At 43.2% G+C, this 15456-nt stretch overlaps 1 protein-coding gene across 4 annotated transcripts in view; it reads right to left on the reverse strand.

Annotated features, from left to right (window-relative positions):
* The window catches only part of zzef1 (zinc finger, ZZ-type with EF hand domain 1), a 41132-nt gene that overhangs the window by 20630 nt on the left and 5046 nt on the right, over positions 1 to 15456 (reverse strand). For 3 of the 4 annotated variants that reach the window (XM_080436570.1, XM_080436572.1, XM_080436569.1), the window contains exons 8-34: positions 15129 to 15307; positions 14642 to 14740; positions 14446 to 14537; positions 14196 to 14341; positions 12891 to 12996; positions 12401 to 12652; positions 12099 to 12190; positions 11079 to 11314; positions 10726 to 10859; positions 10040 to 10110; positions 9821 to 9935; positions 8202 to 8364; positions 7447 to 7568; positions 7227 to 7349; positions 6769 to 6938; positions 6593 to 6674; positions 5871 to 6072; positions 5351 to 5478; positions 4995 to 5229; positions 4725 to 4804; positions 4108 to 4204; positions 3450 to 3948; positions 3047 to 3211; positions 2658 to 2777; positions 2340 to 2501; positions 1853 to 1985; positions 424 to 562 (exon numbers count right to left, since the gene is read on the reverse strand). In XM_080436570.1, the coding sequence (XP_080292696.1) occupies positions 424 to 562; positions 1853 to 1985; positions 2340 to 2501; positions 2658 to 2777; positions 3047 to 3211; positions 3450 to 3948; positions 4108 to 4204; positions 4725 to 4804; positions 4995 to 5229; positions 5351 to 5478; positions 5871 to 6072; positions 6593 to 6674; positions 6769 to 6938; positions 7227 to 7349; positions 7447 to 7568; positions 8202 to 8364; positions 9821 to 9935; positions 10040 to 10110; positions 10726 to 10859; positions 11079 to 11314; positions 12099 to 12190; positions 12401 to 12652; positions 12891 to 12996; positions 14196 to 14341; positions 14446 to 14537; positions 14642 to 14740; positions 15129 to 15307 (4142 nt within the window). The remainder of the gene's footprint in view (positions 1 to 423; positions 563 to 1852; positions 1986 to 2339; positions 2502 to 2657; positions 2778 to 3046; positions 3212 to 3449; positions 3949 to 4107; positions 4205 to 4724; positions 4805 to 4994; positions 5230 to 5350; positions 5479 to 5870; positions 6073 to 6592; positions 6675 to 6768; positions 6939 to 7226; positions 7350 to 7446; positions 7569 to 8201; positions 8365 to 9820; positions 9936 to 10039; positions 10111 to 10725; positions 10860 to 11078; positions 11315 to 12098; positions 12191 to 12400; positions 12653 to 12890; positions 12997 to 14195; positions 14342 to 14445; positions 14538 to 14641; positions 14741 to 15128; positions 15308 to 15456) is intronic. The other variant, XM_080436571.1, reaches the window with a different exon arrangement.

Genomic DNA, 15456 nt, shown 5'->3' on the forward strand with positions numbered 1-15456 from the left:
TAACCTTGCGTCCCAATTTTGGGGATGTCATAGCTGTCATAGGTACTGGGGGCTGACTGGAAATGGGAAGGTCCTCAGTTCACACCCAGGCTCTGTGTGTCTAAGTCTCCCTGAGCAAGACGCTAAAGCCCTAACTGCTCCTAATAGTTAGGATGGGTTAAATGCAGAGGACACATTTCACGTATGTGCAAATACATTGTGACAGAAACACAAGTTTTACGCCCTCTCCTCCGTTCATTTTTGAGTGCTCGGATACTTTCTTCTTTTTCATAGAATAGCGCCATTTATGAAAAATACATAAAAAGTTGAAATATGGAGATACAAGGTTTCTGCCTGACAGCGACGATAAGACACAAAGCTGCTAGCACAGTAACAACAAATATATGATCAACCAAACACAGGTGGTTAAATGTGCGAGCTCACTGAGGAAGCAGGTTTTGCAGAGGTCCATGTCCATGCACTGCAGGCATCGATAGCGGTGCCAGGGAGCAATCCTCTCACAGCCATCACATGACATCACCACATTGAACAGGTCACAGTAGCGTGCTATGAACATGTGCATCTGTGGACAGAACCATCAAACAAAATGTATACATTTAGACTGCATGACTGTCAATGGGATTTGCATTGCTTGAGATAACATTTATTAATTCAGCATATGAAATTGTCTTCTGAATATTTCTAAATTCTAAATCCTACATAAACGAATACTTAAATGTAATACCTTACAGTAAATATTTGGCCTATCATAAACTGAGGTCACTGAGATCCTGGTTCTTTTGCACACATCAACCACCGTCAAATATTTGCAGATACACACGGTGGATTTACAGTCTTACATCACAGGTATCCTCTATAACTTGTGTTTGCACTCTCAACAGCGAGGACAGCAAATATTTGAAAACTAACCAAAGATACGGTCACACATGACACACAACAATGCAAACTGTAAATTTAACACTGCAAAGTCAGAGTACTAGATGCATGGGTGCCATTACAATGTCATTGATGACCCCATCACATTGAAATTCCATTTGAACCATGTTAGACTCATTTAAAACACACTGTCCCTGTTTAACTCATTCAGTGCCACTGGACGTCTAAGACGTCCGTTGTATCATAAGCCCTGTGCCACTCAAAAAAAAAGAAAGAAAATAAATTTAAAAAAATTGGAAAAAAAATTTCAGAACCCAAGATATGATGATTTGAAAATGTTCTGCTCCATTCACTTCTTGTTTAACTTCTTACTGAAAAAGGCTGTATCTCGGATCCTAAGCACTTTTTTTTTTACAATGAATTTTGGCTCTGGCACTCAGAGACAAACTGCCAGAAATAAGTCAGGCACTGAATGAGTTAATGGGGTTACAGTATATAGTATATAGCATGTTTGATATAGCATGTCTGATAACATAAATATCAATTATCTAAATATTGAATCAAGCAACTTAAAATCTGTCTGGGGCTCACACAAAAGGCAGAGTAGACATTAAATTGACCCTAGGAGTGTTTTAAAGTAAAATACCCCTTTAAGATAAAATACAGACTGTAAATGTAAGAATCTGTTTGTTTCTTTCTTGCTCGTCACTTAACAGGACACAAGAAGGCACATACTGTAGGGCGATGTTTGCTAAGAGTTTAGACATGTGACATCCCTTTGTTATGGCTAGTCAGGTAACAAGTAGCACTTTATGTAATGTTTGTTTTCTATAAGGTTTCTGTGGATTCAAGTTACGTCCATTATTTGTATCTCAAAACTGTACGGTTTTCCATCTTTTGGGTCATTCAGGCATGACGTTCAGGGCTGGTTCCCCCCCCCCAGTAAGTTCCCTTGAGTATTGTTATTGTATCGTACCTTTCTCCTGTCATCCATGGAGCCCTCCTCATCAATCTTGTCGTACCATTTCATAAACATCCCGTCCACGCACTCATCCATCCAGTCCTGATTCTTCTTGTAGTCTGCTATTTCATCCTCCTCTGTCCACTGACTGTTGAGTTGAAATCACATCAGATAATGATTACTCTGTGCATGCTTTTTGGTTTTCAGAAATACTTCTTTGTCAACTGTATACTGATAGCAACAATGTGTGAGTAGGACTGTAGCCCATGTGCGCTCATTTCTATTGACATACTGTACGTACTTCATACCCTCTGTGCTGCTTTTGACACATACTAGTGTAATAAAGGGCCCATCACATCCATGAGCTTGGAAATCAGACAATGAAACACCAAGTAGTTTGGTGGGTCTATTTTTTACAACAATGCAATTTTTTGTGCAATAAATACTCCATGTAGCACATGTCTAAAAACCACCTCAGGGTGGTGCCCCATGTCTCCGTTACCTGATGGCAATGTCGTGAACACTGATGTTTTCCTGTGACATGCTGAGCAGGAGGTCGGGCAGCTTGATCTGCAAGAACAGGGCGAGGTCCTGCACCCCCCAGTGCATGTCTAGAAGGTGCAGCAAGCAGGTCTGCACACAGGACAGGGCAGGCAACAGCGCTCTGTGGACAAGGACAGATGGAGACATAATGCATGTAAGATGTGTTTAGAGGGTAGCTTCGTATTGATCATTTACAGATGGTGGCCATTTTGCTCTCATCATCACTTGGGGAAATATGGTTAATAGTATGATGTTAGCTAGAAGGAAAGAGCCATACTTCTCATTGAGGCTGCTGAAACCTTGCACTGCCTCCACCAGCATCAGCACCAGCTTGTGGTAGGAACACTGGACCTCCTCTCTCAGCTCCTGCCCGCTGCCGGACAACTGAGAGTAATAACTGGTAGGGAGGAGAAGGAAGAGGATACCTTGAATAGGAGTTAATAGTTACAATGATTGTCTAACCCCTAAAGGGGGAATACCAAGGGAAACAACATGCAAGGCCCTTCCATTAATTAATTATTCATCTGTGAAGAATAATAACTGTCTGCCAAATCCAGGGGGTGATTATGGGAAAATTCTGTGGAGGCCGTGGTTCATACTCACAAATGTCCATTGCACTTCTTGATCAATAGTACAAAAATATATTTTATTCTCAATGGCAAATACCTAGTGAAGTCTTTCTGGCATGCCAGCAGCTCCTGTAGGAATAGAATGCATGGGGCCTGGAAGAGATGTGGTGTTCCCAGGGACTGCAAACACAGTTGAACCGTCTCCAGGACCTTGCACACGCTCAGAGCCTGGGCTTTGTTCAGGGACAAGGTCTGCAGAATGCTGCAAAATAATAATAAATAGGAAATATTAACTTTGTCTGTTAGGAATCACACAAGGAACTGGGGATTGTCTAAATCCCGCCTGAGTTCTGTGCAGACAGACAGAGGAATGAAACCTGATTTATAAACTTTTGCTCGCCGGTGCGACACCGATCTACAAGCTCACACAACACATCGCGCAGACCTGCTATTTTCATGACTCTGCCGAGTATAAATGAAATGAAGCAATTGTTACACACCTGGCTGTGGTGAGAGCCTGGTCCTTCATGTAGTTGAGGATGTCTTTGAGTATGGGGTAGCGCTCTTTGACCGAGGGGACTGTGCGGGGCTCTTCCAATGAGCGGTAGGAGAGCAAGCGCAAGCATCCACGACTAAAGGTGGCTTTGCGGGGGAAGGTGGAAGGGGATGCTGGCTCCCCTGTCTGGGATGAGATGCTCTCTGTGGATCCCCTGTGACCATGGCTGGTGGACCCGGGCCCCACCTCAGAGGATGAGGAGCTTGGGGCCTGAGCCTTAAGGAGCTGGCTCTGACCTTTGGCCTCATTGTCTCCCTCAGATGCTGCTGCCTGGGTCCCCGCTGAGGGGCTCGCCTGGAACACTCCTTCTGACACTGAACCGGAGCGGAGGAGTGGAGCGCTGCTGCCCTCTGCTGTGGAAGTGGAAGCATCACTGTCCTGGAAAGCTGCTCCACTGGGGGCAAACCTGAACAGCAGGAGGCTTTTCTCGATGCAGCCCTCAGCTTTAGGGAGACATGACATTGACCATATTCAAGCAGCTATTTTGTCTTACATCATACTCACCCAGATGGGGTATGACATGGCTAAGTAAAATGGCTGCCATGTCAATATGGTTACATTTGCGGCCCATCAGAATACTCAAAGGAAGGCGGTTTGCTCACCCAGCGTCTCCATCGTGACCTCCCCATGACCCCCCTCCTTCTCATCGGGTACATTCGTTTTGGTATCTCTCACCAGGTATCTCTGCTTCATTTCCAACTTGCAAAAAAAAAGACACAAATAGATAATAAGTATCAACTTTCAATAGTAGCATTTTTAGATGAAAACTGTACTGTAGCAGTCAGAGGTGTAGTCTAGGTGAAACATATACGGTAGAATACATCATGTGTTCCCTAGGATTTTCTGTAAGCCCACTACAAAATGAGCAGTGATAAGTGATGTCCCCTGCAATATTGATACTGGTTGAATTATCCCCTTCAAATATATACAATATAATATTACTCCTCTTAACAAAATCCCCATCTAAGAAAGTTTACCTATATTAAAGCATCAACCCTTAAATATATATAGTTGGTTTCACTAGTTTATTTAGCCTATTATTATAGCAGTCTGTATGCATGCATGCGTTTGTTTATTGTGTCTATGTTTCTAGATCGGTGAGTCTTGAAGGGGTCGCAAGTTTTTTGGTGGGGTCACCAGCCAAAAAGGTTGAGAACCACTGGACTACACCACCGGCAGTAATACATTCAATTAGATGACTCCTTCCAAAAACACTCACCATCCATGTTCTGATGCCATCGGCCAGGGAGTACACATGTACAAAGTCTTCATTCAGACACGGCTTGCCGCCCTGACTGACTACTTGCACAAAAACAAGAAGGGGGGGAGAAATCATGATGAGACGCTCAAGTAAATGAACCTTCAATTTTACAAAAACAAGCTCCATTAAAGCAGGAACCCGACATTATCTTTTGAACAAGTACAAACTATACCCATGAATATTATAGTCTTATGCCCTGTGACTAATAGTTATAATATACAATATTACCATAGCTTTTTAGGGCATTGCTCAGGGCCGGTGTGTGGTATACCATGGTTGCCCAGATGGCATTTACAGCCTGGTCGACCTTTGGCCCGGTGCCTATCTCATTCCTCATTGGTTGCTTTCTACAGGACTGCATGAGGGTCCTCATCAGCTCCGTTCTGCTGTCAGTTGAATCCAGTGAAGGATTCCATCTGGCAAGGTCTTCCAGGAAGCTTGTGAATTCTTCAGGATGACATGTCTGTGTGTAGAAGAAAAAGAAAACTCAGCAACACACAGCATGACATGGTATATACAACATACAGTAAGCATTAAGATGACTACACATAATACACAACTACAATAAACACCACAGATCATACCTGGTTTGTGTGTGTAGTACCCACATCCTTTGATTCATGCAGTCCGTGTTTGAAAAGTGGTTTCCATAAAGGCGAGGACTGAACATGGGACATCTTCCCTGCTGGCAGCTCCTTCACACGGCGAATCTCTGTTAGGGATAGAGAAAGAAAACTGTTGGTTATACAAAGGACAACATGAAATATAACTTTTAAAGCAGTCTAAATGGCTCACACCCCATGTAAAAGATCTAATGATTCAGTTCTTTTTTCAATCAATTGTTAGTTGTTTTTAATTTTCTCCTCAGTTTAGTCATTGCCAATTCCCCCCATGTTTATATAGTCCCTGTCACTGCCAACCACTGCTGTGGGGAGGGTGTAGACAACCATGTGTCTCCTCCAATACACATGGAGTCGCTAGTGCAGAAACCCACAAACATGACCAATTCCAGCCAAGCCGGAGTCACCGCGGAGAAACCCCAGCCTTCGCGGTGGTGGGCAGCGTGATCTGTTGACATGAGCCTGTCAGACCATAAAGTCTCACCGTGTGGAGACTTGAGGGCCATCGTCCTAGACGCCAAGCGACCCATGAGGCGAGCCACCAGCAGCTGCAGGTCCGACATCCAGGAGACTGTGATGTCTGGCAGGCCCAGGGCTGTCACAGAGAACTTGTAACCCCACTCATTGTTGCTGCTGTCGGAGTGGAAAAGGAACTGCAGCTGAGGGCCCGTGTCAAACGTTACTTTCTGCAGGAGAGCCGGAGAAGAGACAAGTCTAGTGTGAGCCAAGGAAGAGATGCCGGAGGTTTGATTATCTTTCTCTTGTGTTGACGTTAAGACACTGGATCTCAGCGTCTGGACAAGGGACCACCAGTGGTCCAAACGGACCATTGTTCAAATGGAACCAAATGGGTCCATTTTTATAGTACATGACATGCATGGACCCTTACAGGTCCATTTGGCAAAGTTAAACAAGTGCTGAATATTTTACAGTGCAGATTAGAATTCCAGCATAGTTTAAGTTCAGTGATTCTCAACCTTTTAAATTTAAAGGACCCCCAGTTTGATATGCATTAGGCCATGGACCCCCATTTGATACAATTTTGTTATTTCCGAGACCCCGATCTACACTGTAAGATCCTCAGTGTTAAATTAACTCAGATTTACAAACCCGTAAGGGTCCATTTCAACCCCTGGTGGTCCCCGGACCGTATGCTGAGAACCAGTGCGTTAAGAAACAAGTTGATGGTGCTGACCCACGTCTTACCTTCGGCCACTTCTCTGTTCCGACCTTCATGTCATAACGAACCTTTCCACCTCTGGCATCAGTGAACTCCAGGTAGTCGTACCTGGGAATATTCAGAGACAACGGAGCACTGGTAAATGTCATGTGTTCGTATGTAAAACATACCAGAATGTCTACGGTTTTACTTTGCCATTCACCTTTTCTCTGTCTCACAGCGTTCGTCGAATTCCACCTCAAAGGAGGTGGCGCCCGGGCAGGCAAAGATGGTGGTCTCATGACGGCTGTTCTCATAGTTGTGAGGCGACTCCATGTTCCAGGTTCTCAGGACTACCGGCTGCTGTGGCTGTTGGCAGCTTTCCTGGTCCACCTGAAACAATTTGTTAAATCAATTATCCACTTGAACCCTATAAAAGTATATATATATATACTATATATATTGACCTGTGTCCTACTACACTCGGCCCGCTACGTTTTTCCCTCTATACCAAATCTTTTCGCTGAAAATAGCAGATCTACAAGCTCACACATACCAACACTCGGTCCTTTGGCCGGACGGGCGTCGACGATTACTAAAATCGAATTAAACAATTTGATACATTTTCTGTTAATTGACTTAATTGTCCCACAGCAATTACCGATGTGAGTGTAGGCTCACCTTGGAGAAGATGTCTCCTGTATCACTGGAGAGATTTTTTAGAAGTTCCACCAGAGAAGAGAAGCTCTTCAGCAGCATACTGTGGGGGATGTCCAAGGAACACAGCTCCAGGAGGAATATCATCTGATGAGTGAATATAACACTTATTATATTCATTCACAGTTTTAATGACACTGCACTGTCCTATCTTGTTAATATTATTGACAATAGAATACATTACCAGTTGTCTGGTCACCATGGCGAGGATGGAGCTGCTCAGTTTGTCAGTGATTTCAGCCCCACTATATTTCTCCAACAGGGAACTCAGCACAGACTTGGTGCTGCCTAAGAACTGATCCACATCTATAAGGAGGCAAGAGATGGACATGTACCTTTCACTCAATACAAATCTTAGCATTGACTCACAATGCAATCCCTTCCTGTTCAGCCATTCTTTAAACTGTTGAGCCAACACAATAACAACAGCTTTGTGCTCTAGTCTAATGCATTATTTCATAATAACTAATCCCAGAGGACTTGTAAAACTTCGATGTACTAATATTACAAGTAAGACGCGCGAACGCTGGAAGCGAACGCAGCTTGAAAATATTGTGTATTTACGGACTTGTAATCCGTGTTATTTCACCGTGATGGAGAGAGAACATTGACAGTGTGTGTGTGTGTGTGTGTGTGTGTGTGTCAGAGCATTAAATTCCTGCACTCTGGCGCACTCGGGTGGCTGCTTACAGGCAGTGCACGCATGTGAGTCATGTCACCCAGGGGCAGGCAATGAGAGCGTGAGTCACATGGGTGCATGCAGCCAATGAGAGCTGAACACAGAGACACAGACGGAGACACACACAACCCAGGCAGAGTTACATAGTAAGCTCCACTTGGTCGGAGGCGCCGCCGCGCCTCTTCCGCGTTCGCAATTATAGTCCTGAAAATAAAAGCTTTACAAAAAAGGTTAAATGTCAAGTGTTCAAGTTTCCTCACATTTGAGCAGGATGTCCCTGGCCAGCTCTCCAGCAGTGGAGGAGGCCCCTGCTTTGAGGTGAAGGTAGCACCAGGAGAGGAGGCTGCCCTGCAGAGCCCAGAAGAGAGACAGCAGCACGGTGCGGCTGGCCCCGCCACTCACATCCACCATCATCACCTCACACTGGTACAGGATGGTAGAGGAAGACACCACATGAGCACCGCTACATTTATTTTGAGGTTGTTGGTTAAGGGCAAATAAAACAACAATTCAGAAGAACCTCCCCCCTAAAGGTGGGGATGATTGTGCACCACATATGAAACGGAGAACGTACTATTTTGATTCACTTTGCACTTGCTCTGGTAAGAGCTTTTGTTTTCCGGCCTGGGAAACAAGCTGAATAGAGAATTGTTTTACTTTAGACCAATTATGAGATGGCTGTCAAATAAAACCTAACATTATCTTTTAATATTGTTTCCTGAGCAAGGTTTCCATTAGACGATATATATCGGCCATTGACCGATAACATTTTTAATTGACCGTTAATAATAAACATCACCGGCCACGTGGCCGGCTGGGAAAATGCTGTTATTATTTTATAATTTAAGCCTATTATTATTATTATTATTATTATTATTTGGATTAAGTAACATTGCAATATGTAAGTTTACAACCATTAAAACCATCATAATCCTTAAACATTTTATCACGATCTTAATGTCTGTGTGGGTAAATTCCCGACTGCCTTCTGTGCGTGCTGCAGTTATCTGATAGATCAGCCTATTCGTTGTACAATGGTGTCGCGCGTTGAAAATATCAGCTCTTAAAGCTCACAAAGCGCCTTGTGAGCTTGTAGGTCTGCTATTTTTGATGTGCAACACCGGACCCAATGGACCCTTCGCTAAGCCCCACCCACTCCACTCTGTGACTGGTGGTGCAACTAGTCACACCCAGGCCTGGCAAGCTCTGCTTCTCACCCATTGACTTGCATGTTAAATGGCGGCTTTTCCCCTTAAAAATAAAAATAAATAAATAATTGATCATTTCAGCAGCAAGAGCTTCAAATCTAAATTCTAAATCTAGTCAGTCATAAAGTCATAAAGTAGAAAAAAGCGCAGAGCGCCGCGAGTAATGAGGTGTAATGATCAGTTGGGTGGTTCAATCACTGGACATGCATGTACAGTATCTGCAAACACGCATGTAAACATCACATTGTGATGTTTATTATAATATGGCCGATTAATTTATTCTTTGGCCGGAAAATGTTACTATTGTCGGTCACAGTGGCTGGCCCAAAAATTGGCTAGAATATTAGACTGGAGTCCATAAATTATTAGCAATTAGGATTTCCACATCAACCAAAGGCACAATATTAGTATTGCCGTACTATGCAAGAGGCGACTTGCATAGTATAGTGGTGTAGTATAGTCACCACGTGGGCATGCCACATCTATCTTGTAACCATGGCACAACTAACGGGACCACACCAGGTTCAAATTTTATTTAAGTTAAATGGACTAGATAATTTGCTTATCACTTAACAATTTGCAAATCATTAGGAACTGAAGTCAGTTACCATTAACTTTTAGCCTATTGTGCATCAGTGATATTTCTATGAAGAAAATGAAGGACATCTGACCTCTCTGGTTGCTACTAGAAGCAGGGTCTCCATAACGGACAGGATGGGGCTGATGTCAAAGTCTGAGGGAGCTCCTTTGGGTGGGAGCAAGAGAAGACCGCTAGGATCCTGGTCACTGTAGGGACAAGATGAAAGGAAAAAACATGCTCCAGTTTGCTGTAATACACTGGGTTGCAGGTGCATTTTGGATCTGATGTGCATGAATCAACACACGCTTACCTGAAGTAATTACACAGAGATGCAAAGGTCACCTTCACTGACTTAGGCTGATCCTCTTCTGTGATGTTTTTCTGGGAGAAAAACAAGAAGTTAAACATATTTAGTGTCAAATATTCTTTCAAAAAGAACACAGTCAAATTTGTTTTCATTGTTAATCTAATTTTATGTAATTGATTACACTCTCAGGAGTTCAATTAACACATTGGGTGCCAAAACCGTATATATACGGTTTTGCGCATACTAACGTTGAGTGAAAAAAAAAAAATTACTTTTTTTTTTTCCTTCACAGCAACAGGAAATATCACTCCTACAAGATTTAGACTCCAATCCACCTCCTGGTTAACTTATGACTTCAAAAACCTGTATCTCGGCTCCTGTGCACTTTTTTTTTTTACAATGTTAATTTAACTATTTTCAGCTGGCTGCAACTATGGAATGGATTTCCGAATGTTTTAAATTTTTTCCCCCCGATTGTACGAGACCTGTATGTGTGTAATGAGGGGATCACCGTGAGGACGGTGATCACTGAAAATATTTTGTGACTACTTGAAAAAGGTTCAAAATGTTTAAAAAGTCCTGGCACTCAAAGTATAATATTTTAATAAACCTCTGGCACCCAATGTGTTAACAGAGATAAATTGGATTTTGCTGTGAAGGAAAGGGAAAGGGAATTGTCTCAGTCTTACCATCATGTTGAAGAGTTTGTCCCTCCTGCTGTGTTTATCGGGGAAGAACACAGCCGCTCCATTAAGAATGGCCTTGATCGCCTCCTTCTGCAAGACTTTCTCCACCAACTCCTCCGCCTCAAGAGCGTCCACAACTAAAACAACAAAACTCAGTCTCACGTTCACAAACTACATTTTCAGAATTAGAGGACACAGATCATGACTTACACACTGCCAAAACAATACAGGGTTTCCAGAGGAGAAATATTTTCTACCAGAATCTAAAACGCACAAATGATTAACTACATCTGAAGCAGCTCTAGACAGATGTTTTGCTGTGTCAATAATGGCTGTATGCAGGGTGGAGGTCTTACTGTGGCAGAGGTGAGTGTAGAGCTCCCACACAGATCTAGCAGGGTCAGACTGAGGGTCAGACTGAGTGTCAGGCTGAAGGTCAGCACTGTTGGATGGAGATGGACAAGGTTCTGCGGCTGCCACCTCCATCCCCTCCTCTGGGTCACAGGTTTCCAAAGGGTTGGGGAGCATGGGAAAACAGTTCTGAAGCAGTTGGAGCAGTAGAACTCTGCTCTTCATCACCTCCTCTCCCTCACTGAGCACATACACAAACACAACATCAGACGTTATGCCTTAATAGGACGTACTGGTGACTGAATCAGTGAACACATTGTAATCACTTAATCAAGTTTGGATTCCTGAAGTCAAATAGGAACACAAATGGAAATGTTCCTTGCTTTTACGGTGCTCTTTGACCTCTGAACTGTCTAATAGCACTAATATAGTTTAATTGTAATTAATTTCTTATATCATACAGTGCAATGATTGTAAGCATTTACTTATGCGATAATTGGAATGTGAGGAACACCGAACACTTTTATGAGTGATGTTATTATCTGCTGATTTACTTTTTATTTTTATACCTATCATATCCCACGGGGGAACTTGAGTTTTCAGCTTCACCCAGCTGAGTGCTGCCTACAGAGGAGCGTGGAGAGGGGAGCAGTTAAATCCTCCTCCGGAGTCCTAGGCGGGCTCACTAACCACTCAGCTTATTGTGAAGGATCATGATATCCGAACTGTTATCTGATCACTAATCTCTCAAGAACAGATTCCGAGCTGCGCAAATTCAAAGGAAAACAAACGGCAGAGGGGGCTGATTTTTCCTTTTTATTGACGATGGGTTCCCAGATTGTCTGATCACAGACTTCGCACTGACCGGTCAAATATGGACGGAACTCACATCTGGCGATTGGATAGAAGATTGGATGTTAGATTGTCTAGCATGACCACTGTAACCATAGCCTAAGACACTGGTCAAGCCAATGGCATTTAGTGGGCACAGGATATGAAGAACAATTATCGGTCTCACTACTCACATCTCCCTGAGTTTACTGTAGAAGTTCCAGAACAGGGTGAGGTTGAGACCACTGAAGTCCAGGAGCAGCTTCTGCTTGAAGTGGGACACATCCTACAGAAAAGCAGAAAACAGTTGGCCATTATTATGCCTGATTTATACTTGGATGCGCATCATGTTGCGCACCGAAAATAGCTGGTCTACAAGCTGCAATGAGACGTGTTATGAGCTTGTGGATCTGCTATTGTCTGTGCGGCACCGCCACGCAGCTAAGTATAAATCAGGCCTTCAACAGGGAAATTAAGTGGCAGGACGCTTGAATACCTTGAGTGGTCTCGAGTAGTGATGAGAGGTTACCATGTCTCGTGTAAGCTGCTGGATGAAGAACAGGGTCTTGTTCAGCAGGCTAAGTCCGGTAACTGCATCACCGTCTGAGCCTTCTGCCTCTGGGCTGAGGTCGTCCAGGTCCCCCAGCCTCTCTGCCCCGAGGCACAAGTAACCACTAAAGCTGAGGGACTGTACCCCCAGGCGCTCGGCAGACTCCTGCCTGGCACACAGGAACTTCACCATGAGAAACTGTGAAGACATGGTGATGGACAATATACCATGTTAATGGCGGATGCTTTGACGGACAATATACCACGTTCACGGAACGGCAGATGCTTTGACCCACTCTGGGACAGCTATGGCTGTAGGAACCATACACGTTAACACTCTAGAATGAGCAACTATGGAATATTATGTTGACATAGAACACATCAAAATCTTATATTGTGTATTGTTTAATGGATGCGAAGCCAGGGGTAGCACAGACCTTTGCAACACGACACTGTTGCAGCTTGATCTCCACGTCATTCCAGTCATCTTCCAGCTCGAACCAACCAATGGGCTCATCCTCCGACTGGCCTGGAATCCTCACACTGCAGGGTCAGATGACAGCATGGGCAGTAAGCTATTTGCATAGATAAACCATTCACATGGAGCCCTTCGAACTTGCCAGGCCTTGCATGACATTTGTTCTATAATTTTAGATGGTTCGACGGGTCATATTTTACTAAATATATATATTATAATCTTGTGTTCTTCCGACTCAAGGCTAAAGAAGAGCTTCTACCCGGCCACTGTTAGAGCCATAAACAAGACATGAAAAAACAACAAACAGGCAAAGAAGAAAAGTGTGATGGCACCCGTAACTATAATTATTCCTGCACAGATTGTACTCTTTCCTCTAATGCTATGCTGCTGTTGCTGCTATTCTGTATACATTGTATTGCGCATTCTCTTCAGTTGTTCTTATGCTGATGTTGCTATTGCTACTGTAGTTATTTTCTCACAAGGGTTTTTCTCATCTTATCCTTCCTACCTTTTAATATCTTATCTTAATTTTTCTTAGCTTTATTATCGCAAGCGTTGTTATGTTGCACATTATTTTTGCAGACCTCACACACTGAATTTCACTGCTTGTTCTTGATTCTTTTTTATCAATTGCTTTCAGGTGAGATTGAGAACAGTATTCTATAGGTCAAGTCAAGCTTATTTGTATAGCCTGTAATCACTGTTAAAAGGGTTTAACAGGCCCACATTTAACAAAGGAAACAAATCAATACTCCCTGACCTCAGACCACCAATCAGGCTGATTTGATTGATTTAGCACTTCTACTGTATCATTCTGAGTAGCCAAGGAATGCAGTTCTTTGATTTATTTACCTTTCTGTAATCCATCCTGCTCATGACTACAGTAGCTGCACTGATACAATTCTTACTATTATCTGACGTTTTGGTTCACCTGACTTTGCATGTAATAACAACAACAACAGAAACCATGTCAATGCACATTGGTGGTGTGCAAGGGCACTCTTTAAAGCATCAACAAATGGGATAGTTATGGACAGTTTGATATCCATGTAAGTGATGACAACTATATTTCCAAAGGTCATTTGGAGATCTGCAAATTAATTTTAGAGAGCCACTTGTGACCTGCAAGCTCCACAGAGGGCACCAGGCATTATACCGACAGTTGGCTGCTCCTAATGTCCTCGCTTTGAGATTATCACTTAAAATATTAAACTGAAATAACAAGACAATCACTAACACATTAGATTTTGGCAAAAGTCCTCACTTGTCTTGTACAAACTCCTTGTAGTCCTTAAAGTCCCACAAGTCGTATTTTTTGAATCTTCTGAAATGCTTCTCCGCATCAAAAGGGTCAGTTTCCTTGTATGCAAACACCAAGCCGCACTTTGCTCCGATGGCTCCTTTTCGTACCTTATCATACATAGCAGACAGGAGGTGATATGTACGTACGCCGTACGTTAATACCAAATGTAATTTTTGTTAACAGTTTACAGAGTAATGAAAAGCGGCCTCACTTTGATCTTCATCTGAGTGATCTGGAAGTTGCTCTGGTCCTCTGTAGACAAGATGATGCTGGCTTTCTTTCGCCCACTCTCTGTGAGAAAACCTTTGGAAAAACACAACGTTCAGTATCACTTTAAAGAATAATGCATACGGTACTCCAACAAACCATTCACAAAAATATCCATCATATCCAACATCCTATCATACCATCTCCTGTGGAGGGTTCCGTTAGCATGTTCTCTGGTCCAGACTTCTCTTCCTTGCTCTTTACATCACAGGCCTGAAGGTGCAGCTGGAGGGGCTTCCCTGGATGAATGAATAAATAAACAGGAGAGATGAGCATTTCAAGATATTTAAGTTTCTCATCCTTTCAAGACTATGTGTAATGGCAAGAGCATTCATGAGGTTGGAGATAGCTCCTGCTCAAACGCTGTCTAAGTGTCAGCCATGATTTAGCGAAGGCTTTTTAACTTTTTTTACATGAGATCTGAGTGCCTTGGACTTATATTATCTTTACAGATTCTAATCCATATTCGTAAAGTGGGAAGGGCTGATCCAACAGAATCACAGCACCACAACTTTGCCGTAGATTTTCTCCTCTTAGGGTCCACTAATACTGATTCTAATGCATCACTTTGTGTTACAGCTTTCTTTCGTTCTCTGGCCTACGGTTTCAAATATCTCCTTGTGTTACCATTTCGGTATAGCAGCCGCAGTCTGACGGAGGCCATGGAGGATATGAGGGAGGAAGCTCTGTACTCGGCCTCCAGGTGATCACTGATGCCAGAAAGGGCCTGCAACACTTTGGCCACGCTGCCTCGAGCCAAGGCAAAAGCTAACAGGGTCAGCTCTGCATCAGGACTCACACAGCAGCTAAACAGAGGGGACAGACAAATGCGTGTGTTATTAGCTTGTAATCTATGACAATAAAATGTAATGAATGGCTTTATTCTCAAGAGCATAGGTGACTCCAATGAATATAAAAAAAGGGTTTTACGTTTTGTGTGTGTATGTATATTGCG

The sequence above is a fragment of the Gymnoscopelus braueri genome (assembly GCF_963280865.1).
Source record: "Gymnoscopelus braueri genome assembly, chromosome: 8".
NCBI lineage: Eukaryota > Metazoa > Chordata > Actinopteri > Myctophiformes > Myctophidae > Gymnoscopelus > Gymnoscopelus braueri.